The following is a 24,794-nucleotide window of genomic DNA, read 5'->3' as shown; positions in this document are numbered from 1 at the left end:
AGCGAGTTCTTTTAGGTAGAGGCCCAGATATAGCAAACCATCAAATTTTTGTTGAGGCAAATTATAAATTGAGGAAGGTCAAGAACTTCTTGCATCCCTGCGGTTTTTAAGCTGTTGCTAATATACCAACGTACATTTTGATTTAAACGGTTTTCTTAGTTACTCACTTACTTACTTACTTACTTACTTCCTTACTTAATCCAAAATTTTTCCTCCACTCTCTGATCTCCATACCATCCTTTCAAAGCATTTTCGTGAAATCCCTTTCTTTTTCAAACGAATTAATCTCCAAATTTAATGTATTCTTTCCTTGTCCTAACTCTTAATTTTGTACTACCTTTTTGTGGCCCCTACTTTTGAAATTTTTAAATTCTGTACTCATTTGATCTACTACATACTGTACTACATTTTGATCTCTCCTCTGAGGTGTTAATGGCTCAATTGTTAAAAGCACCAAATAAACGTATCTACCAACCAACCTTACTTACTTACTTACACTATCATTTAATTCTTAGTACTTATGCAGGGGAGGAAAGAAGAGGAGTCAGCCAAAAACAAGTTCTGGTTTCTGTTTGGTCTGTTTTGTCCTTACGAGAAGGTACATCGTAAGCGCGAGCATCATTCTCTCAGCTACGTTAAAAAAATCCATTTAATTAAAATTTTAATTTATTTCTTATAAAGAAAACAAGTAGGGGGGAAACCAACACTTCCAAAACACAATAACTGTTTGCAAAAACGAAAGTGGAACTTAAAAATAAATAATTAAATAAATAAAAGAAAAAGAGAGAAAAAAAACAGCATTGAGCTTAAATGATGAATTTAACTACTTCACGAATCAGCAGTCCCATTTTTGAGGGCGTTTAGTTCTATGGGACTTTGTAAATAATAAAGGGGAGGAGGATATAAATGGTTTGTCAAAAGAACTGATAGAAATAAAGGAAACCAAAAAATTGAGTGAGAGATCACAGCTACTTGAACTTTCAAAACGACATTGACTATAAACGGTGGCATAGCCAGGAGAAGAGATGACCAGAAGTTTGAACCCTCCCCCACCTCCCTCCAATGGGAAGTGTGCAATTGTAATCTCCCTTCTCAGGAAAAACTTCTGATCCACTGGGTGTAAAAAAAAAAAAAAAAAAAAAAATACAATAAGAAAACTCGACAAATAGCAGACTCGTCTGCAAAACGGCAGAAAAAAAACTGATTTAATTCCCCATAACTTTGGCAACTGGTCCATTGCCCTATTGATATAAAACAGGGTTAATGAGGAAGACATGAAAAAAAAATTGAGGAGAGATGAGTGCAAAAAACTTAAAATCCATGAGAAAAATTGCTATTCAGAACGTCACACGCTCGACCAGATGAGCTACCAACAAGAACGACCTAAGCGACACTTTTTCATGATCAGACTACGACGGAAACAAACGCGCAAAAATGGAAGATAATTTTAAAAATACCGTCGCAATTGCAAACTTGAAAACCGAAAAACAGGGTCATTCCACAATATGGCTAGTCAATATTCGAAAACAAGCAGGAAGCTCCAACGCATTGGCGTCGGAGAGCGGCTCTGGGGGCAGTAGTTGTAGTCAAGAATGAGGGCCTAGACACATTTTGTCATTGATGTACAATCCGACAACTGTCGATTCAATCAACGAAAACGATTCAAACTGTCGAATCGCCCCAATGGCCACGATAGTTGTTAGACGTTTACGGTTTCCCTGGTAACCTTTGTTTGCTATCAGCTGATATCGAGTAAATGACTAGGAAGCTCCAACCCAGTGGTTAAAGCTTCCTTAACCGCGAAAACTTTAAAATTCAAATTTTCAAATTTTGAACGTAAAGTACATTTTTTCCATCACGAGATAAAAGCACAAACAAGTTTTGAATTGTTGACTGTATCACCATGATTCCAAAAATACAATACACAACATAGCATTGACTAACAATAAAACAGTATGCAATAAAATAAAGTCATGACAAGGAACATAGCCGAAAATGGCGCCGATTCCATCAACCAACGCGCGGTCTCTACAATGTAACATGCTGCATTGATACTCCCCAGCTGGGACCGTCCGGAATAGCAGCTCTAGTGCAAGCACCAGAGCCGCTAAAAATAGCTTGATTCTAAAACCAAGAAACACCTATCCTGATGAGGCTGTTCAGAGATTGGACCGCTTGACGACCCAAGTTTTTTAAAGGTAAGTTCTGAGAGAGAAAGGACTAGATTCGGAAAAAGTGCTTTGACTGAAAAAAAAAAGGTTTGTGCATTTTACGCAAAGGTCAAGGCTACATTGGGTCACCTCTTGAGTGCACATTCTACGTTTCAGCGATCTGGAATCGACATACCTCACCTATTCTGGCATTGAGGAAAGTAAGAATCGTTCGTGTATTTTCTGCTCTCTGAATTTTATGTTGGTAGGATACATACAGAAGGATGTTACAATAGTACAGAACTCCGATGTCTCTCAGGATCCAAAAGCAACATAAGAAGTTGACACATATAGTGAGCCATAACTAATTCGTGAGCAATGAAAAAAGTACTGTTTTTGATCATAGTGGATGAAAATGGAAATGAAGAAAGAAAAGGTTCATAGATGTCCTCATATTAATAGTGCAGCGAATGATTCTAAGATGCTCGATTGAACAGTTGTAAATTAAATCGGCTATGGAGAACAATGCTAAAGTCCATTTTTTCACATCTTAAGCTTTTTGATTTCAAAGACTACTTGAGGTAATAAAGGTTAGCTTTAAGGCATTATTTAATCCAGAGGTTATGAGACTTGCACAGTTTTATGTGGTTTTCTCAAAAATGGAGAAAATGGACGAAAGTTGTTTTCGCACATGCCGATTCAATCTGATGCACATTAATGACAATTAAAGAATACTTTGCGCATTGTGTATTGAATACTTGTGCTTATTTCATTTTGTTTACATTCCCTCTTTCTGCTTTGAGCGGATATTATTAGTTTCACAAGTCAGCAATCCTCAGGAGGCTGCAAGCCTAATTTAGAAGAAAAGCCCTTGATTTTAATCCGACTTATTATGATGGTTTATGTCCTAATGACATTAATGGCTTACCAAATTACTCTCTCTGCCTGTTTCGTCTCTGCCCGTACACAGTACAGCGATTTCGGCCAGACAGAGAGAGTAACGCCTCAACTTAAACACAGGGTGTTATAAAAGAAGATATCCTTCCTCAGTATCTTTTGAACAAATTCAACATATTGAAAAACGCCGAAACGCCCTCAAGGGGCTTAACAGTGGAAATTTTCGGGAAAGAAGTCCCTCTCAAAAAGTTTAAATAGGTGTTTCGGCGTTTTTCGATATTCAAATTCGTTTGAAAGATATTCAAGATGGATACTTTTTTTTTAAACGCCCTGTATTACATATTTTAAAAAGCGGCTAATTGCATACCTATTTACTCTCACTGCCTGTTTCGTCTCTGCCCGCACACAGTGCGGCGATTTCGACCAGACAGTGAGAGCAATTCCACACGGAGAAAAAAACCTCGTGCGTGGGACCCGAAGTTTAGGTCATATGGATCTCTGAAGTTTTCGGATTGAGCATCTGAACACTTTAGGTCTAGCTGTCGAGGTTCGGATCACACACCTGAAACTTCAGTTCTTACATCTGAAGTACTTCAGTTGTGAGAACCGAAGTTTTTCGGATGTGAAAACCGAAGTACTTCAGATGTAAGAACTGAAGTTTCAGATGTGTGATATACACCTCAGCAGCTAGACCTAAAGTGTTCAGATGCTCAATTCGAAAACTTCAGAGATCCATATATGACCTAAACTTCGAGTCCCACGCACGAAGTTTTTTTCTCCGTGCAGAGCTTAAATACAGGGTGTTTCAAAAGAGCCTATCCACTTCCATCCTATGGAAAAATTCGAATATTGGAAAGCGCCAGAACGCCCTCGAGGGGCCAAAGAGAGGAAATTAACGAAAAAGAGGTCTACCTCAAAACAATTGTATAGTGTTTGAATATTCGAATTCGTCGAAAATATATCCACGGTGGATACTTAGTTTTGAAACGCTCTGTATTATATATCGACGGTGTAAGTCGGCAATCACATAACTCAGTTTGCGACGTCGCGGACCTCCTGACATACTTTGTTTTTTAAACGGAAAATTACTCAACGGCAATCCTTTAAAATTGCCGTGATTTTCCTTCTCTGTGCGAAAAAAATTATGCAAAAGCTTCAAGGAATGATGTCAATTTGTTCTCCTTTAAAAAAAATAACATAGAGGCGGAGACCTTCAGACACCGCAAACGAGATATGTGATCGCGGACTCACGCCGTCGATACGTATTTTAAAACACGACAGTTTTCATAGGTTTAGACCTGTCATTATTCGATGAGAAAGCGCACAAGGAGCATCACTGACACATAAAGGAACTCCCTAAAGGATAAATGGATGGCGAAGCCGGAATTCTCCTGATAGTAGAAAAACCTTATCTTGAAAATACAGATATTACGGTACAGATATTACAGATAAGTACGGAAAAGAGAGATAAAATCCGATGGGTGAGTAACTTTGGTGATAATGAATTTCTCAACAGTAATCGTTTATTCATGTCGAAGGTGAGACTGCGAACCAAACCGCAAAACTTGGTTTGCGACATCACAGACTTCGCTGTCATATTTTACTTCTTACATGGAGAACTACTCAAACGTCAATTTTTTGAGACTTTCGTGATTTTTCCTCTCTCTGCGGAGCAAATTTTGAACATTTTTCGGAGAATCACGTTTTCTCCTTTAAGAAATAAAATAAGAGCCAAGATTTTTGGATGTCACAAAATATTTATGTAGTTCGGGAGTTTCGCCGTCGCGTCAATACATACATAGATTACATTTTGCAATAAGGAACCATTATCTCTGGCTCACACATAGAAGCACATATCTGCACAGGGAAACCAATGGCACGTATGTTGTTTCTAAAATGGGCCAGAAATAGTGGTTCCTTATTGCAAAATGTAATCCACATGACAAATCGCATTTACAAAAAACAGTAGACAACCAGATTACAATAATAAGGTCCACGCCGAATAAGTTTTGGCACTTTTAGACTGCGACTGAAGATCCGCCATCTTGATTCTTGCATTTACTTTCAATGCTAAACTGACTTTATACGATCTCCTTTCGAAGTCTAAAGTGTGCAATTATTTGGCATCGACTCTAGTTCTCTAATGCTCTGCAGATACTATCAAAGAACGGCAGATTAGAGCCGAACGACCGGGAGCAATACTTTGGCTTGAATTTTGGCTGTTCAAGTTAACGGCTGATTTGATGCAATTGTACCAATTTTTTTCTTTCTTACTGACTATGAGCTATCAAAAATATTCAGCTTCGAGAAAATGCCTCGTATTTAATTTAATTCACTGGAGCAGAATGAAATGGCTATTAGTAGCGGTAATATGAACGCCTTCGGTAATTTTCGGTTGTTTTCGCCTGGTTGACACTGAATGGTAACCAAAGTCGAAGAACTAAATCTAAACGACGGAAATATACCGCGGTCTTCCGGCTTTGACCTGCGGACTTTGTTACAGACAGATATATAAACCGAGACTTTTCTTATCTATTTTTAAAAATTTTAGGAAATGTTCATTATTATTTCCATTTGTCTTTTTTTTTTTTTTTTTTTTTTTTTTTTTTTTTTTTTTTTTTTTAACCATTCATTGTTTTTTTCATTGTTTTTTTTTCCATGGTTTTTTTTATTGTTTTTTTTTCATTGTTTTTTTCCATTCTTTTTTTTTTTATTGTTTTTTTTTATTGTTTTTTTTTCATTTATTGTTTTTTTTATTGTTTTTTTATTGTTTTTTTTATTTTTTTTTTCTTTGTTTTTTTTTCGTTTTTTTTTTCAATTTTTTTTTTCTTACTTATTTTTCCGAAGCTCAAGATTATATGGACGTATTTCTGTCAAACGGAACTATGTGCATTATGAATTGAGCTCTGTTAAGCATATAGTCTGATGGTTCTCAGAACTCATGTCTTAACGCACACAGTTCCGTTTGACAGAAATACGTGTATATGCAATAGTAATAAACCGAAAATAAAACTTGCGCATCGTTTATAGACTCATAAGTAAGCTCCGGCATTAGCGAGCGACTTAGTGCAATAAACGATACGGAAGCTTTTTACACTGTTTTTCCAAAAAGGTCTCTTAAGATTTGACATCCCGGGTTCTACGTCGTTTCACCCACATCCCTAACCTTAAAAATCTTCAGTATATTAGAGGTCATCCTAGTTTCTTTTCCCCATCTTCAGTGTACTACTCGGGTGTTTTTCTCGATCCATCGCTGTCACCTGTTTGAAGAAAGGCACAGCCCTGGTTCCGAATGGCTGGCACATCTGAATAAAGCTGCTTCTGGCAAAAGGGGCTGCTAAGGCACACTACTCCTATCGTCGATTCTATCTGCGAATTAATTGAGTTTCAACACCCACGGAGCATTAGACATGCTCACCGGGTTGGTAGCGTTGTAGCAGGCGTAGAACGCTCATTTAACCGTTGATGAAATGTTGTCGGTTGTCCACTGCGGTAAACGCCGGCGCCGCCAGCCTAACTTGAATGATGAATAATACGCCCAAGGTCGTTGACCAATTTCTTAAATTGAGGCGTCGCTGAAATTTCTGACGAAAGTCACTGAGCTGAAGTTTTTATCCAAAAAAAGGGCGGCATTTGCCTTGATTTCAATTCACTGGGCTGGGTTTCGGTTGAGCTTCGTGCGTCACCAGGCGTTGATAGAGCACATGTTCAGGAAGACGGCTGAGGGTAAAAGCCTAGAGTTATTCAGACTGAAATTCGTGGATTCTTCAAGGAATCGATTTGAAAGAAAATAATGCGTACTCAAATTTTCAACACTGGGCTGGGTTTCGGTTGAGCTTCGTGCGTCACCAGGCGTTGATAGAGCACATGTTCAAAAAGACGGCTGAGGGTAAAAGCCTTGAGTTATTCAGACTGAAATTCGTGGATTCTTCAAGGAATCGATATGAAAAAAAAAAAAAAAATGCGTACCCCGATTTTCAAAGTGACGGACGCAAGGGCGCGATCCGGCTATGTTCGAACATTTCCTGTCACTGACGTTGATCTTATAGGTGAGTGCGGAAAAAATATTATTATTACAATAAATTCTAAGGCACAGATCTTCATATAGACTCCAATTTATCATGCGCCGAGAAGTAAATCTTTGCGTCGTAGATTGGAGACTGTCGACTTCTATGAAAAAAAACATTAGGCCGAAATACTGATGGTGAGGCTCATGTTGGACATGGCATTTTTCATCAAATAGTTCAATAGGCATAGATCCAAAATCCATCCGAACGAAGGAACGCATTCAAATCGCAACGGTTAACGTGATTAGCGATATACTTGACAAAACTTCAGTGAGAAAAAATCTGTGAAGTGCGAGAATCTAGGTTTGACATGGAGTGAAGAACCTTGCGCCTTTGAGAATCATCGTTTTGCATTCATTTTACAAGCAAAAATCTATTGCGTAAAGTTGCAAATTCCAAAGGTTGAAGAAAATTTCAGCTGGTAAAGGACGGATCATGACGCCGCATTCAAATCGCAACTGTTGACGTGATTAGCGATATTCTTGACAAAACTTCAGTAAGAAAAAATCTGTGAAGTGCGAGAATCTAGGTTTGGCATGGAGTGAAGAACCTTGCGCCTTTGAGAATCATCGTTTCGCATTCATTTTACAAGCAAAAATCTATTGCGTAAAGTTGCAAATTCCAAAGGTTGAAGAAAATTTCAGCTGGTGAAGGACGGATCATGACGCCGCATTCAAATCGCAACTGTTGACGTGATTAGCGATATTCTTGACAAAACTTCAGTAAGAAAAAATCTGTGAAGTGCGAGAATCTAGGTTTGGCATGGAGTGAAGAACCTTGCGCCTTTGAGAATCATCGTTTTGCATCTTCATTTTCAGGAAAAATCAACTGGATAAAGTTGCAAATTCCAAAGGTCGAAGAAAATTTCAGCTGGTAAAGGACGGATCATGACGCCGCATTCAAATCGCAACTGTTGACGTGATTAGCGATATTCTTGACAAAACTTCAGTAAGAAAAAATCTGTGAAGTACGAGAATCTAGGTTTGGCATGGAGTGAAGAACCTTGCGCCTTTGAGAATCATCGTTTTGCATCTTCATTTTCAGGAAAAATCAATTGGATAAAGTTGCAAATTCCAAAGGTCGAAGAAAATTTCAGCTGGTGAAGGACGGATCATAACGCCTGTTACAACTGTTAACGTGATTAGCAGTATACTTGACGAAATTTTAGTAAGAAAAAATCTGTGAAGTGCGAGAATCTTGGTTTGATATGGAGTGGCGAAATACATTTTGTGCCTTTGAGAATCATCATTTTGCATCTTCATTTGACGAGGAAAAATTGATTGCGTAAAGTTACAAAATTCAAAGGTCGAAGAAAATTTCAGCTGGTGAAGGACGGAACATAACGCCGCCCTAATACTTAATGCAGTTGCTCCGCTTGAGTAAAAATTGGGCCTTCTGGTTGAGACGAAATCCGGTTGAAACCCCCGCTGAGCACACGAGAAAAGATGGAGAAAAAGAGCTAGAAATGTTGCGGAGAGAGGGATGTTCGGTATGAAACCCAAATACCGAGAAGATAACTTTACTTAATTACTACACTACCTGTAAAATAAAATAGCCGTGATAGCGAAGAGAGCCGTAAGTACAAAAATGAAGTTTTGAGAAGGTCAGTAGCGCTTGAGCGGATAATTTTAATGAAAGAAGATTATCACTCTATCGAACTGCCACCAGTCACACAATAACACGTTTCAAGATTAGAAAATGGCAAAAAAGGCGGCAATTCATACTCAGAAGTACAGCTTTCATTAATTCTCTGACGGAATAATACCCTTCCAACTGCTTATGGTTCCAAGCAATGACAATGTATGCGCAATTACGGCTTTCTTATGTTGGTTTCTGCACAAACAAGAATCTTGTTGTTTTAACTAGTTACGAAAGTGATTATTATTTATTCAAATTAGAAGAGACAAATTTTGAAGTAAACTCAATTTCAAAAATTTGAGTTAAGATTCCTTCGCTATCACGGCAGGACAATGCTGCAGACAGCCCCTGTCAGCAATAGGCGTTTAGACGCACTTTCAGTGCTACAAAATCATGAGAATTTGACTTCATTTTGCGATAGAAAACTACTTCTCATTTTCATTTCGGAAACTATGTGCAAGGCATTAGTTCCTTTGTGCAGATAGGCGCACTTATAAATGAATCAGAAATAGAAGTTTGTAATATTGCGAAATGAAGTCCGATTGAACTTCATTCAGCGTGGTGATCTCGTGGAAAGGGCGGGAAAATTGATTTTTCAATACTATCGATCAATTTCTATTGCTAAACTGTGACAACAGTCAAATTGCAACAAACATACGATTGACGAAATAATTGGGCTGCATATGTAGGAATCTGAATTTAGTTTGCCACGAAGAGAGCTTTAAGCTTAAAATTTTCTTAACACGAACACACTTTGACTAACATCTAGACAAACGTATCCTTCGTAATTGATCAAAATGCATTTTTGAACAGTAATAACAGTGCTCATTGCTGCAATTACGTATCGATCGATAGCATTTTTGTTGATTAGCATTACAGGATTTCTTTACTGCTTTGTCCAAATGTGCTGTGGGCAAAGCACCTTCCATAGTAATATTACTTATTCGTGCTGGACACGATGAATTACCGTAGACAGCCCCTGACGGTTAGGCAATACAAATTGTTCTTAAAGACGGTCAGGTTATGAGCTTCCATATATTTTATTATTGTACAACTGTTACTTTCATCCCTTTCCCTTCTTCTTACCGCGTGACTTTACAGAATAAGTTACTCAGGAAGACGTTGCCGAGAAAAATGACATTTTAACAATTTCTTTTCATCTTGATCAGAGGTACCCTTAAAAATATTTCAGAGTTGATTATCATTAGCCTGTGTCACACTATCAAAGCCGCTAATCAAAATATCAAGGTCAGGTGTTGTGATTGGCTTATTCGATGACTTAGATCAATTACAGCACTCGACCTTGACATTTTGATGGAGTATTTTGATAGTGTGACACGGGCTAACAGAAAGGCCTAATTTTTCTTCCGAAGTCAACTTTTGCAAAACCTCTGGATAGAAATATTTCGAATTCTGCTCGAGCCAGAAACGTACGGATGCTAGTAAATGACAAGGATATTACATGCAGTTATCTGCCAGAGGGGATTATTAACATTAGGCTAAGTTGTTTTTTCTGTCCAGGCAAAAAATAAAGGGTGAAAAAAATTACCGACAGAATAACAAATTTGAGAAAAAAGGTTATACCATTCATTTTAGAAATTTTTTTTAACCCCCCCCCCCCCCCAAAAAAAAAAAACCGCATTATTTAATAGTGGTTACGAGGGGCGATTTGGTCCATCGAGGACACATATCACGTCTCTAGCTCAGTCTGAACTGAAAAAGTTCTCCCACAATTCATGACTAAAAGACGATAAAATTTCAATTTACGGTACGCGCAGTAAAGAATTACACAATAATTCCAGAAAATTTTGATTTTAAACGTTTTTTTTACAGTCTGAGTGTTACTTACTAAGTACAGTTCTAAACTTTTTCTGAGAGCGCGAACAAAGACATTTACAACGTGCGTCAATATACAACATGAACAAACAAAAATCTAAAGGAGAAAATGAAGATTTCACAAGTTTTAATCAATAAGTCAATTAAAATTATGTACATTATTATCCAACACATTTGTTGAGGTCACTGTTGAGAGAAATTCATTATCACCATACGAAACATCTTTGAACAATTCCTAATTTCAATTTCCATTTTCATTACTTCCTACCTAACTTTTCTACTTTTGCTGTCGATATTTCAACCGGTTCTGAGTAAAAGAACAGAAAACTAGATACATATTTGCATCATTTGCTCAGTGAAAACTTCGCGAAGAAAGTAGGTGTCACAATGAAAAATCACTGTGAGGCTTTGCACGTTGCAATGAAGTGAGACATGAGTTGAATCAAAATTGGCTGGATCCTGAGAAACATTGGAGCGCTTCGAGTTAGAAACATAAACCGGATTGAGAGTGGACGGAGGGGATGATTCTTCAGCTTCAAAACTAAAAGTTTTGAAAGTAAAACATTTTTACATTACCGGAAAAAACTAAAATCTACCCTCTGCCACATCATGATTTAGACACAAATTGTTCATAAAATAGAAAAACTGAAAAGAAGAAACAGGCCCTGACGTTCGATAGATAACGAAGTAGATAAAGCGAGACACGTCACGACCATAGAATAACCGGATTGAGAGTGGACGGAGGGGATGATTCTTCAGCTTCAAAACTAAAAGCTTTGAAAGTAAAACATATTTACATTACCGGAAAAAACTAAAACCTATCCTCTGCCACATTATGATTCAGACGCGAATTGTTCATAAAATAGACAAACTGAAAAGAAGAAACAGGCTCTAACGTTCGATAGATAACGAAGTAGATAAAGCGAGACACGTCACGACCATAGAATACCGATGTAGAATAGTTGTATGGGGAGGAAAAGCACATTCTGTGGAGGGCAGTAACGAAAAAAATGACTCATTTTCGCGGGTTTGCCAATTTTGGAGGATTTTGTACAACACTTTTTGAATTTCCACGACGTTTTGGTTCAATTTAACTTCGATCCTCGCCATACAACATTTTTTCATGCCCTCCTCATAGACTCCTGTTTAAGTCTAGGGCATTGACCGTCCACCTAATATCGGGGCGCAAATAGGTATGAGTATGACACTGAGACACAATGCTTCCTCACTCGACATTTTGAAGTCTACGTATAATACATAATGAACCCCAGTTTATCGGTGTAAAGTTTCAAGTAAGCTGTGATCTCTCAAATCTTTTTTGACTGGTTAGTTTTAAAAAAAAAAAAAAAAAATAAAAAAAAAAAAAAAAAAAACCTTTAAAAACGTTAAGCCTCTGGGATTTTACATGTAGGTTGGAAATATGTTACATACATGAGTTAGTTACTTTATTCTAAAAGTATGCTCATGTTTCTGTTGCGCTGTTAAATTTACAAATATTGAAATTACGAAAAATCATAGTTCAAATGTATTGATGCAAACAAGCGCATGTGTTCAGAAAATGTGTGGTTCCGAGAAATTCTTCGATGGACAGTGCAACGAGGAAAAAATATGAACTGCATGTTTGTTTGGCAGTTTGTCATTGGTCAAAATCAATATAAGGGATGTAATTTTAAGTAGCCTTGAGTTTGGATCTGTGATAATGAATCTCACTACGGAGAGAAGGTCGGCTCAGACGATTGAAAAAAATTCGGATTCATGTAAAGTGAACAAAACGTGGAACTAATAGATCGCGAGATGGTACTTTTGTCACATATAATTCATATCCGACTCCATAATATGCAGCTCGCGCGATCAGTTTCATTTTTAAAAAAATTACGTGAATTTTTATTGAGACAATTTTTGGGAAAACTGCAAATTAGAAGTGGACCTTTAGGGTTTCCTCATCTCTTTGAGTCTTGGTGTGGATTTTTCACAGGATTTACCGTGCCAAATTGGAGTCCAGTCGCCACTCCACTCTATATTTGAGTAGCTTCAGCGGTTATAAGTAAATGAAAGAGAGAAAGAAATTGAAAGCCTAACAGTTAGTTTTCTTGGGCTGCCGATTTCGTGTATTAACTGGCAGCGTTTATTCTATAGAAATCTTTAAAATTGATCAAAAAATAGCGCCGAACCCTCTCGCACGATACATTCTCGTGAGTCGTGAAGCAGACCGTCACAGTGCGCGTCGAACCGATTAGACGCGCCGGAGGTACAAGACGAAAGATTTAGTTAACAACAACACCGAAACCTCTCCGAGCGATCAGTCATTATCAAAGATCCTATCATATATTATGCAAATGTTTATCATATTAACGGTCTGATAGCTGAGAGTATGGATAGACTTTGTCGAAACTTCCAATTTTCTCTACAATCTGAATGGAAAAGGTCGTCCGACTGACGGCACAGTGGATGTAAAGATCAATGTTTCTTGGAGACAGTTCCGTAAACGTTCCCGGGTTGGTGCCTAGTTCCCGGTAAAATAAAAATAGTAAAAGAGTAAGTAACTAGAGAGGGTAGGTACAGAGCCACCGGGAGGGGGGGGGGGGGGGGGTTTCAAACGGGACTTTCGTCCTAGGACCCGGGCTCGCCGAGGTCGAGGTGGTTCTGAAGTTTAAGAGGAGCCGAAAAATTTATTAATCCATCTGGGGACCTCACGAATGAGCAAAATGTTCACTTTTTATCAAAGTATTGAGGCCCCTCTCACCCATTCCTTTCATGTAACTTTTGTGGCTCAGGATATTGAAAATATGGGCATTGTCAAATCAGGTAGGCATAAAATTGTATCGGTAGTACCTACAATGTAGTAAAATTTACGGAGAGCCCCCCAGGCCCCCTTTTACAGCTGAAAACCCCAAACACGCCAAAGGCCTGTCATTTTAATTTTTACCGCGGCAAAAATTGTGTCTGGGCAGCCCTAAATGGGTAAGTGAGTAAGTGAGCAAGTAATTAAGTAAGTAAGTTAATAACCAAGTAAACTTTCTTACTAGTAACTTTCCAAAATATTATTTTGGAAATAAAATCTTGATAAAAATGGAGTGCTATACTGAAATATAACAGCTGCATGAAATCCACTATTTGTCACAATTAGGTTTCTTCTGATTCTAGAGATTGCGTCAATCTCGACTCTTCCTTATTGAAATTAAAGTACTGCTACACAAAAAATATGGGCTTTAAATGCTGCATTCATAATTAAGGGTAAGTAATGTTAAAGAAGCGACGAATAAATTTCAAATTGGTTTTTCGGGGAGAGAATTTTGGTCGGGAATGGAGTTCTGGCATACGTCGGGGATTTAGGGTGATACTGACAATGGCTCCCAAACGTCCTAATTTGCTTCCGTTTTTTTTTTTTTTTTTTTTTTTTTTTTTTTTTTTTTTTTTTTTTTTTTTTTTTAATAAAAATTATTAAATTCTTGCGTACACCTACTAAAGCTGTGCACGCACTCTACGCATTTGGGTAGTCAAGAGCCGAGAGCGAGAATAGATTATCGGGTTTCGCGGCAGGGAAACGCTCAGAAAAATGACGCTACACTTTAAGTATCATTACAGTTTTGCAGGCGCTTCTCGCAGTCGTTATCAAAGCGAAGTTCGGTAGATTTAACAATATACTGGGCCTGTAGAGTTGTGACTAACTTTACCCAAAAATAAATTGTTTAGAGAGTTGGGTAAGTACATGGTCTTGGTCTGACACCTATGTTAATTTCTTTGTTTTAAATTATCAATCGTGAACTGCGCGCAACTGAATGATTTTAAAAGCAACTTGTGACTCGGATGCTAATTATTTTTCTTTTAAAAAAACTAGTGCCAAATCGTTGAATTTCTAAGAAAATTCAGTAATGCGACCGCGTCGAATTGTTAGGAAATTACTGCGAACACTTTATTTTTTGGTAATAATTACTGCAGACGCGCTATGTTAGAGTGCGTAGGCGTAGGGAGCTAATGCATTCATGTATTTGCTCCCTTTGTAATGACACCATCGTGTTGTTTGCTAAATTCTGCACACAAAGAAGCACTAAAATTGGACATATTCATGCTAAAAGTAACTACAGTGGCCGCTCGCTAATTCGAAACCCGTTAATTCGAAAATCTCGTTAATTCGAAGGCGAAGTCGATCCCCGTGAGAAAATCCCTTTATTTCGAAAAAAATCAATGTATTTGTCTCCCCACACTAATTCGAATTTTTCAGCGGTTAAGCGGCTCGGCAAACTGCTCTATAATTCGAAGGAGCCGGACCGAAACGCTCTGTAATTCGAAATCTGTCGCGGCGGTGTTGTTTGGATCTAAAAGCTTGCCCAGCATGGGAGATTAGACTAACGAATGACTTTGTTGACATCTCTGAAGATGAGCTGATTATCCAGTATGTATTGCATTGTGTGCCAGTGAAAGTGGGTGCGTTTCACCATGGGCAAATACGGCAAGCTAAATTTTGAAAAAAAAAAAAAAAAAAAAAAATCATAGACGCAGTGAAAGACGGCGAAAAAAAGGGGGACGTCGCCAAAAGATTTAATATTCCGGCGTCCACTCTGTCAACGATTTTAAAACACAAGCATGAAATAAAGTTGAAACGTGATAGTGGCGTGACGTAACAGTACCGGGCCCGAAATTGTGAATTTCCAAAGCTCGAGGACAGCTTGCTAAAGTGGTTCAAGCGAGCGGCCACTGTATGTCCATGTGGTTTGCGTGCAACATAGTTCCTTTTAGCATAAATATGTCTAATTACAAATCCCTGGCGGATGCAAAAACTCCATTCCCGAGAGTCCCCCCCCAGAGTCCCCCCCGAGAGTCCCCCCCCCCCAGAGTCCCCCCTCGAGAGTCCCCCCCCCCCCCAAGAGGTTGCCCATTGTAGAGCAAGAAGTAAGTACTCGGCCCCGGAGAAGTTCCATTTTCGGCGCGACGTGCATTCACAGCTATGGTGCCAAGCGTGACAGCCGCAGGTCAGTTCAGGCGAGGAGGTGATCGGCAGAGCTTCCCCACCGACCGGCAGGCACTTTGCCCGGGTGGCTACGGTGCCCGAGATCCGCGGTACGTGGCCAAGAAGCCTCGCAGGTTACCAGCGAAGCGCTCGTTCCACCATCAGTTCGCGATTCAACTCCCATGATGGGAGTTAAATCGTGAACTGATGGTGCAACGAGAGCCTCAGCGGTCGAGGTGAGTTCACGCGGTTCGTCCGAGCGTCAGTTAGACAGTACGTCGAAACATCCCTCGGAAGCTTTTTCCGAGGAAAAAACAACCGACGGATTGTCCGACGATCGGACGAACTGTGTGAACGCACCCCCTCTCTCACACACACTCACACCCTCACACGCACCCTCAGTCACGTGTCCCCTCCCGCGTCCCCTGTCCCTTTCCCCCACGTACGGGAGAAGGATCAAATTCACCAAATCAAGATTTAAGAAAAGAAAAGAAAATAAACTTAGAAGAAAATACTTACCATACTTACCTGTTGTAGTACCTAAAGACAAAAAGTAAGAGTGAAACGTTGAATTTATTTTGTTAGGTGACAGTTAGTTGTTAGTTTTGTTACAGATCATAAAAAAGATGAAGAGAAAAAGCAATGACAAGACTACATTTAGTATGTTAAGTAAGAAACGGGAAAAATTAAAATTAATGGGTTCGTTAAAGAAGGATGTGAAGTTTAGGAAAGGAACTCAGTTCATGCTCCGATCTATCTACGGGAGGAAAATGGTAGAATTTGGTGGGAGGGGCTACCTGTAAGAGAGAGGAGGGAGGCATATGAGTCTTACATACGGTACCTACAAAAAGTTAAGCTAACTAAATGTTCCTAAAAATATTCCTGCATTACATGGAAGTGAAATCTAGTTCTGGTTACAGTTGTCGGACTCTTAAGTCACAATTGGCTCTCACTCGAAAATCCAGTAGAGCTTACCACATATTTGATTACTATTAAAAGTCATCTAACATCTTTAAATTAAAAGGCCATTAGCTGTTCTCGGGGATCAGATGAAAAAAATAATCTGCTGACAATACTTTCTGCAAATTATGAGAAAGTTTCCACACGATGAGGTAAAAATAAATTGAGAGTCAAAATTACTTCGCTTAATGCTTCTTTAAAATTGCTTAAAATTAATTAATAATAATAAAAATTTCTCAACTAAGGTACATAAGTAGAGAGTTAAATGAAAAAAAAAGAAACTGGGTTTGCGCGGTCAAATTTTATCTGCAAATACCTGACGTACTACAGCGTGATATTACGCAAGGAAATTTTTTAAGTAAGCGATTTCCCGAGTACCTAGAATTCAAAAATTATCGATTGCTGGATCCACTATCAAATCATTTCAAGTTTGAATAAAATATGGAAAGGAAGAAGAGGAGGGGCGGGGATGGGGGGGGGGGGAATCTGGCGAGAGGTTTTCAACCAACGCTTGGGTGGCGGCAACCACCAGCGGACAAAGTCTAGACCTGTCTAGACACGAGAACGACGGAAGCAGCCTGAAAGAGAGGTGAAACCTAACCGTAGACCACCCTGTCATCTAAAAATTGAATTGGATTATGTAACTCTGAAGAGACTGGGAGAGGGTTTGGGAAGGAAAACAACGTCTTATCGGCCGAAGGCGAGCAAACGAGTTGACTTCTAAGGTTCTCGAACCGAAAATCTGAATCTGTTTGCTGAAATCCTCCGAGCCCGGGGGAATTCCTAGAAAAGATTCTTGGTCTGCAAAACTGGCATCCGGTCGGACCGAACTCGGGTGGGCTATGAGCGAAGCGTTGGGTTTTTCCCCCTTTCCAATCTGTTCTTATCTCCTCGACTACTCTCACTCCTGCACGAAAATTCACGACAGAATTCGGACCTATCTCCTCACTATGGAAGGGCATGAATGTTCGCTCTCTCTCTCTTCCCCCTTTCAGCTACCGCTCATCTTCTCTCTTCAATTCTGTCTGTTGGGCCCTTATCTGAGCGAGGGGACTAGTCTGCCGTGCTAAGGAGGAACACCATATGAACATTCGAGAGTTGCCGAATTTCCCCGACTACAACATGTGATTCTGAGCAAAATTATGCACATTTTTCCTTGAAATTTTTAGGTGTGCTGGATTGAATTGAAAACAAAATTGTCTGAAAACTTTGAAGAAAACAACTCACGATTTTTCCAATAAATTAACTTTTAGTTAAAGAAAATACGGCGACTTCTGAAGGAAGGCTCATACAGCGTTCCTCCTTAGCACGGCAGTAATTAACTAGACTAAAAACAATTCGGACCTAGCAAGCCATCCCTCACAATTGATGAACGACGAGGAGATAGAAACGCAAGTGAGTTTGTAGGAAAGACCTAAAGACTTTCTTGAGGCGATACAATTTCCGGGAAATTACCGGAATCTAAAATTTTCATGAGCATCATTTGGATGAGGCGAGCAGGTAGAAGTTAACCTTGTAAAGGCTCGATTTTGGTCAATTATGGGCATTCTTTGGAAATTTTTTCATCTCCGAACAACTGATCCCCCCCCCCCCCCCCCGGGCTACAAGGGTTCTCCTCACATCTTTGCCTCGATAGTCTAACAAATATATTGGGTTCTTATCTGGAGAGTGCCCCCCCCCCCCCCCCCGATATATTTAAGAAGTCTGCTTCTGCTCGGTAAAAGGGGAATTCGGGGGATCTGTATTGGAAAATCTCGGAATGTTCCTCTCTCAGGTGCATTTAAGGGCTTCTCTCACGCAGACTCTGGTTGTATATGCAAATATAAGATTCAACTCTGCCAATAATTCTTAAAAATATCTCAAAATTTCTTCACTCTCAACAAGAAAATGAACCAGCTCTGACGCTACTGTCTGTTTTGCGTATTTAATTGGGAGGAAACAGATAATAATATTTCTAGTACGGTTGAAGGGGGGGGGGGGGGGGCACAGACCTACCCTGACACCCATAAGCTACAAGTAAGTGACAAATTTCTCTCCGAGATCACTTAACGGGGGCATGAAAGTTTGCTCTCTCTCTCTTTCATCCATACTTCTCCCTTCAATTTTGTCTGTAGGGCCCTTGTCAGCGGAAGGGGAGCCATTAACAAGCTAAAAAAATTAACTATTTCTACAGGTAATCTTCGCATGAATCCGAGTGGAATTTCATACTTAAATGTCTGAAGCAATATCCGTAAACACAAGGGAAAATTTCATCAGACCATGATTTAAAAGTGATGATCAATTTAGAACCATTTGAAAGGGACGAAAAAACCTCTGTGGACTGGAAAATTGTTCATTCTGAGATAACTAAGAAACTACTCAAGCACATTATAATCTGAATTGCCTGGGAAATTGACTTGAAACTCCCTTGAATCAAAATACAAACTGACTCTTGCATGAAATATTAGAGGGTGTGAGTTGAGACTTGAGAGAGAGGAGATGGGAAAAGAGAGGGGAAGATGAGGATTCAAATATTAAGGATTAAACACATGAATCGTAGCAAATACTACCGTAGTTAATGATCGAGCTACAATAAAACTTGTCTGGTTATTTACTTGGAACTGTTCCACTACCTCTTCTGCTTATGAAGGAGCTGAGTTTTAAAAAATTAATTGTTACGGTGGAAGTAGTAAACATGGCACAGTCCTAAAGGGTGAGGGATAAAAGGAACTCTTTAGGGAAATCAGGAGATGCATATTCTGTACATTTGCAAAAGGGGGCCTTTGCTTTCATAAAGGTACCAATACTCGTTCATTAGTAACTTCCTAGACAAGACGGGTGCATGATTATAGTTTAGATTTTCTCTATTCATTCAGGAGTAATACAGAAGTTCTCCCTAGGAAATTCAGTGTATGCGCCTGATCTGGTAAGTAAGGAAATAAATTAAAGAATGTGTTCAAGTAAATACTCTTTCTGAGACCGTGAGGCTCGTCAAGATTATTCTGGGGACTACAGAATGTTAGTGGAGAAGGAAAGATACTTCGTCATTGAAGGTACACCATTCTACACTTAACTACATCTAGACATAGGTACTGAATTCATGTTGAGAAAATTAAGAGGTCAAGTACAGATAGGTAATAAGATAACCATATGATAATATTTTGCAGGTAATTTGTCATAGATTATAGCGAAGTCGAACGGGCATGCAATATATCGCATCAATTGAATATGAAATCTCTACATCTCCAAAATTTCCAGCCAAAAAAATTGATAGCCTCTGCACATGAGCCTCAGGAATCAATCTGAACAAAAACAGGATAACGCGACACACATGAAGACAAGATTCCTTTCGGCAATAAACATCGCAATCGATACAGAAATAAATAGGTATCTAAATCAAATGCTGCGTTTTTCCCCGAAATGGATCCTGCTTTCATCTCTCTGAATTTTGCCCATATTTGGGCTCAGAATGAATCTTCGGGCTAATGCGCAGGGACTAACATTCTTTCTTCAGTATAAATTCAAAAACTGCCGAGACTTTACACTCATTCAATGAAATGTATCGCACTAGAAACAGTGAAAAATCACCTTAATGACTTGTCTAAGAGTCAGAGGCAAGTCGTTAGACTGAAATTTTATTTCAGTTGATAACTGTTGAATGTGAGTTGAAAACCTGAAAAAGAAGTCCTGTAAAACTAGAGTGTTGACAGACCCTGACAAGCATTTAAGATACAAATTCACGATGAATGACACCTTATCTGGGCAAAATTTAAAGAAAAAATAGATACTGCAAACCTTGATCCGGAACCAACGACAGCAGTGAGGGAAAGTTTCAGACACCCTTCCAGCAATAAAAGATGGAAACACTCGATCGAATCAATCTTCTGAGAATTGAAAAAGAGCCGCGAATCACGCCAACTGATACCGGAATTTTGATCACTTCGGAATAGAAATCGCTAGCACACACTTGGACAATAATGTCGAATACCGCGACACGAGTTCACCAAACAATTCGTTCGACCAAGTTCACCCGAAACCGAAAACCGCACTAGTGAATCCTGTGAATCAGCGATTCACACTTTTAATGGAACGACGAAAGTCAATGGAATATCAATTACACTCTCAAAAAAAGGCTGAGGACCCACGAGTGCGAGTCAAGTTCCGAAAGAATGGTCAGTTTCCACGGGCTAAATTTCGATTTTAACAACGAAACACACACGACAGTTCTCGAGTAAACCGAGAAGTTCAGGCGAGACACGATAATAATGCGGAAATCGTCAATTCACACTATTAATTAACGACGAAAGTCTAGAGAATATCAATTGCGATCCGATCACTCGCCGGCACAACATCGTGACTCGTGAGGGGTCTCGGGTACCACGAGGCACGAGGTGCGAAACACCGAATCAACAAGTTCGAACAATGGCCGACTCAACTTGCACTGCACTTGCCGCGGGCGAGATTCCGGTTCACGCTACGAATTACTCACGACTGTTCTCGCAGACACTCAGGAGCTTTCGCGAGATACGATAATTAAGGCACATTGATCAAAAAGAATGCTCTGGTACACTAATTACTTTCTTGGGAGCTAGCAATGACCGGTTCCGATTCACCGCGGGGTAGCAACAGCAACGCCTCGGGCACACGACTTTACTTTACGGAAAAGTGACGCCCGCCCGGTCGGTGCACTTTTTTGCAAGTGACGCGCTACGCACTCCTCTGATTGGCTGATCAGCGCGCGCGAAGTTTCAACAGATTGTAACATGATTTGATCTGTTTGGCGTCGGCAAGGCGCCGAAGAGTCCGGCCTTAGGTCTGGCCCTTTCCCGCTCAACCCGGGCCGGTCTCCTAGAACTGAAAACGCGTGCCGCTTGCACCTATGTTACATAATACGTAGTTTATTTTCCTTCTCAGTCTCTCCCATCAGAGGTGAGGCCGGATGTTCATAGCGAAACAGACCCCTTTCTCTAGCATGACCACCCACTGCACTGTAGCTGTTGATCTGTTCGTGAGCCCTCCCCCTCCGATATTTTTGCCGCATGCCAGATCCTACTAAAAATGAAGCGCAAATACTTACAAATCAACGATGAAACTACCAGACCGCTTATCGGGCTCCCCCCCCCCCCCTTCAGACTTCAAAAATCCTCTAAGAATCTCCTTCTTTCGAAAACGCGTCGTGATTTAATCGGTGCGTCTAAATTTAAGTAACTCGGTCTAAATGACAGCTAGGTCTTCTACATATTTAAAAAAAATTTGATCCCCCCGCCTTCTTCTCTTCCTTGATAGATACATATCAGGCCGCTGTGAATCCTCCCCTAAAATTACGTCGGGTTCGGATCGACACACCTCACACATGGGCGGAACTAGGAATTTTCTGTGGGGGGGGGGGGGGAAGGGGGGCTCCCCCTGAAAATGTTTGCAAATTCAATGGCAAATTAAATGGAATAAGTATGAGAAGTCGTTCTGTAATGACTTCTCTTTGCTATGGTAGACACCCGGAGACAACCTGTCTCTGTAGACAGGGTGTCTACTAAAATTTCACATTGGGTTTCTCTGATGTTTTCTTGATATTCTAAATGAAACTTGATTTTTTTGCGCCAATAAACTGCTGAAATTTTTTGATTTTACAAACAAAAATGTTAAATGAATTGAATCAAATTTTTCATTTTTGCAAATGGTAAACTGCATGCAATTGAAAAATGCTGGACACGCTCAGAATTTTCTGATCTATGACAAATTTTCCTAATATTTTCTTAATGATATCAAATTTCTGGATATTTTCCGGTTCTTACTGATACTTAGTAGACACCCTGAGAGAAGGTCATCCTAAGAAATTTACCTTGGCGCATGTAAGTTATGTTTGTTCGTAGACTGATTGTGAGTTTTGCTTTTTCTCCTTTCATTCTCAACAGAAGAGACCATTTTGATGTAGGTAACTTTTCGCAACTTTTGCGAAGGAGGGGAGGAAAGAGGTTCGGTTTTCTGATTAAGTATGTTACAGAACTTGAAGTACTGCTACTACCAAGTATAGAAACAAATAATCTGTTTGATGACAGATACATCAAAATTGGTAAAATCTTGAAATTCTTGAAAAATTCCAATTCTTGAAATTTCTTTAGGTAGAGCAATCCTTTGAAATATTTTAACCTGAAGTTTTGATTTGCGCTTCAAGATTTGTATTGAGAGTCCTTCCACACATCACATGAATTTTCATAATCGATGATTTTCTTTTTGGCGATTAAAAAGAAAAAGAAAAAAGTACAGCATAAAATTTGAGAGGTCTTAAAAACATTTAATTCGGTTTAAATCATGCTCGCATCAAGTTCTACAACAGGTTATGCAAGAAAAAAAAAAAACCATCCACCGCACACATGCAAGAGTTAGTTTACCCCTTTTGCAAGCATCTCTTAGGTTAAGAAAGGTTCATGACGTTGAAATTTGATTTTTTTGATGATTGAGTTCATTAAAAGAATGGAACTCAGAACAAGATAATGAAGACAAGATATGAAGTAAGCATTTTGATATATGTTTCTTAATAAAATTTCACATAAAACGCAATTCGAAAATTACTGAAATTAACTCCTAACCAAGATATTTAATGTTTCTTGATGCTTGCATTCAAACCTCCCCATCATGAAAAGGTAATGGTCTACATGCGCACAAAACATTACCATAACAGTCTCTGTGATAAGATAATATGACAACTTCAATTTCGTTGCTTTGGTTCAGCTGTGGCACAAATTAAAATCTAAAAATTGCAAAATGAAATTTTAGAACTTTAAACAACACACAGCAGGGAAAGAATATTACTTGATTACAAAGTCCGCCGAATTGCATTTCTTGTGACCGGGCAGTTCAAATTTCCCGTAGCCAATGTAAAATAAAAACGTTAATATTTCAGTTAGGAGTTGATTTAAGGAATTTTCGATACAAGGAATCATGTTCTATGTGAAATTCTGGTTAAGGAACATGTATCAGAAAGCTTATATTTGTACCTTGTCAAGTGGTCCATTATGACTGGGTGCCTACTTTAAAGCAATCACAGTCGCTTCAGAATTTCCTGCCAGGTTCAAATTGCAACAGGGCATTATGATGTCTCCAAATACCCATTTAACAGGGTGAAAATAGCATTCTATCAAAATGAAACTTGAAGAAAAGATGACAAAAAACTCATTTTATAACTATGGCTGACGCTGATATGCGTCATTCTATGCGACGAATATTTTTACATTAGATCAAATTTCACACTTAAAAATTTCAAATTAGAATAGAAAGACAGCCTTTGGTTGAGAATCAACTTAAAGCTCCTTTTAAATATTTACATGTTGCAACACACATTGTCTATAAATAGGATGGCTTCAGTTCCAATTTGTACTTTACAACTGAAACTGACGACTTCATAAAATTCTTACTACATAATAAAATTAAATCAAGAACTAGTTGAAAACCAGTCCAGAGTCTTAGGAAGTTCAAAGGGTTTCATGATTAAAACGCAAACCTTCTGTTATGAAAAATAATTTTTTTTAAATTTTGATTATATGGTGGAAGTCAGTGCACTTAATCCAAAAGGTAGTCAACATTTTTTTCTGCTCCATTGACACTTGGCTTGCTCAACACATTTTCTATTGATTCGTTTGAGGGCCCTGATTGAATCTCACTCACCCCAGGTATCAACTGATTCTGAATCAAGCTATCTAAATTTTCTGACAGGTTATTTAAATCACTTGTCAGATTCTGCAAACTTGATGACACACTTTGGACATTGACCAGATCTTGATTACTATTCATTAATAAATCGAACGAATCACTACCCGACAATTGCTGACCAACAGATGAACTTTTCAGGTTTTGGAAGGAACTGAGGTCAGTTTGCAAAGAGGCACCCAGCAAGTTAGAATTTTCTGAATTCAAAATCAGGTCATTGAGGCTTTGAGAATTATCATAAGTTTGGTTAGTGGAGATTAGTTCATGAATGTTGTTAGTTGAGGTTATTTGGCTTTCATTCTGAGAAGTTGTGTGTGTGTGACCTGGCGTGATGTAATTTGGATCCACTTTAGAAGGAGACAGCTGCCCAACATTGTTTTCTGTTGCTTCCATTGCCTGGACTGGCTCATCATCATCAGCATCCTCATCATCCTAAAAAACCAAATCAAGAAAAAATGTGTTACCTATTACTTTACTTTTCGTTAAGTGAAAAAGCCCGTAGGTGAGTTCGATGGCTATTGAACCGATAGTTTTGACATATGAACTGCATGATGAATTTATTCACTTCATCGCTACGTTTCATCAACATTATGATCTTCACTGCATCTTGAGTCA

At 39.0% G+C, this 24,794-nt stretch overlaps 1 protein-coding gene across 3 annotated transcripts in view; it reads right to left on the bottom strand.

The window, feature by feature from the left end:
* The window catches only part of PICK1 (protein interacting with PRKCA 1), a 77,495-nt gene that overhangs the window by 39,766 nt on the left and 12,935 nt on the right, over positions 1-24,794 (bottom strand). For 2 of the 3 annotated variants that reach the window (XM_019057258.2, XM_019057257.2), the window contains one exon: positions 22,747-24,611. In XM_019057258.2, the coding sequence (XP_018912803.2) occupies positions 24,033-24,611 (579 nt within the window). In that variant the 3' untranslated portion in view covers positions 22,747-24,032. Of the gene's footprint in view, positions 1-20,270; positions 24,612-24,794 lie in introns of those variants that run through there. The other variant, XM_072299354.1, reaches the window with a different exon arrangement.

Source organism: Bemisia tabaci, chromosome 1 (assembly GCF_918797505.1).
Source record: "Bemisia tabaci chromosome 1, PGI_BMITA_v3".
In the NCBI taxonomy this organism is placed as follows: Eukaryota; Metazoa; Arthropoda; class Insecta; order Hemiptera; family Aleyrodidae; genus Bemisia; species Bemisia tabaci.
Note: the sequence above shows the minus strand (reverse complement) of the source record. Positions and strands in the feature narration are given on the sequence as shown.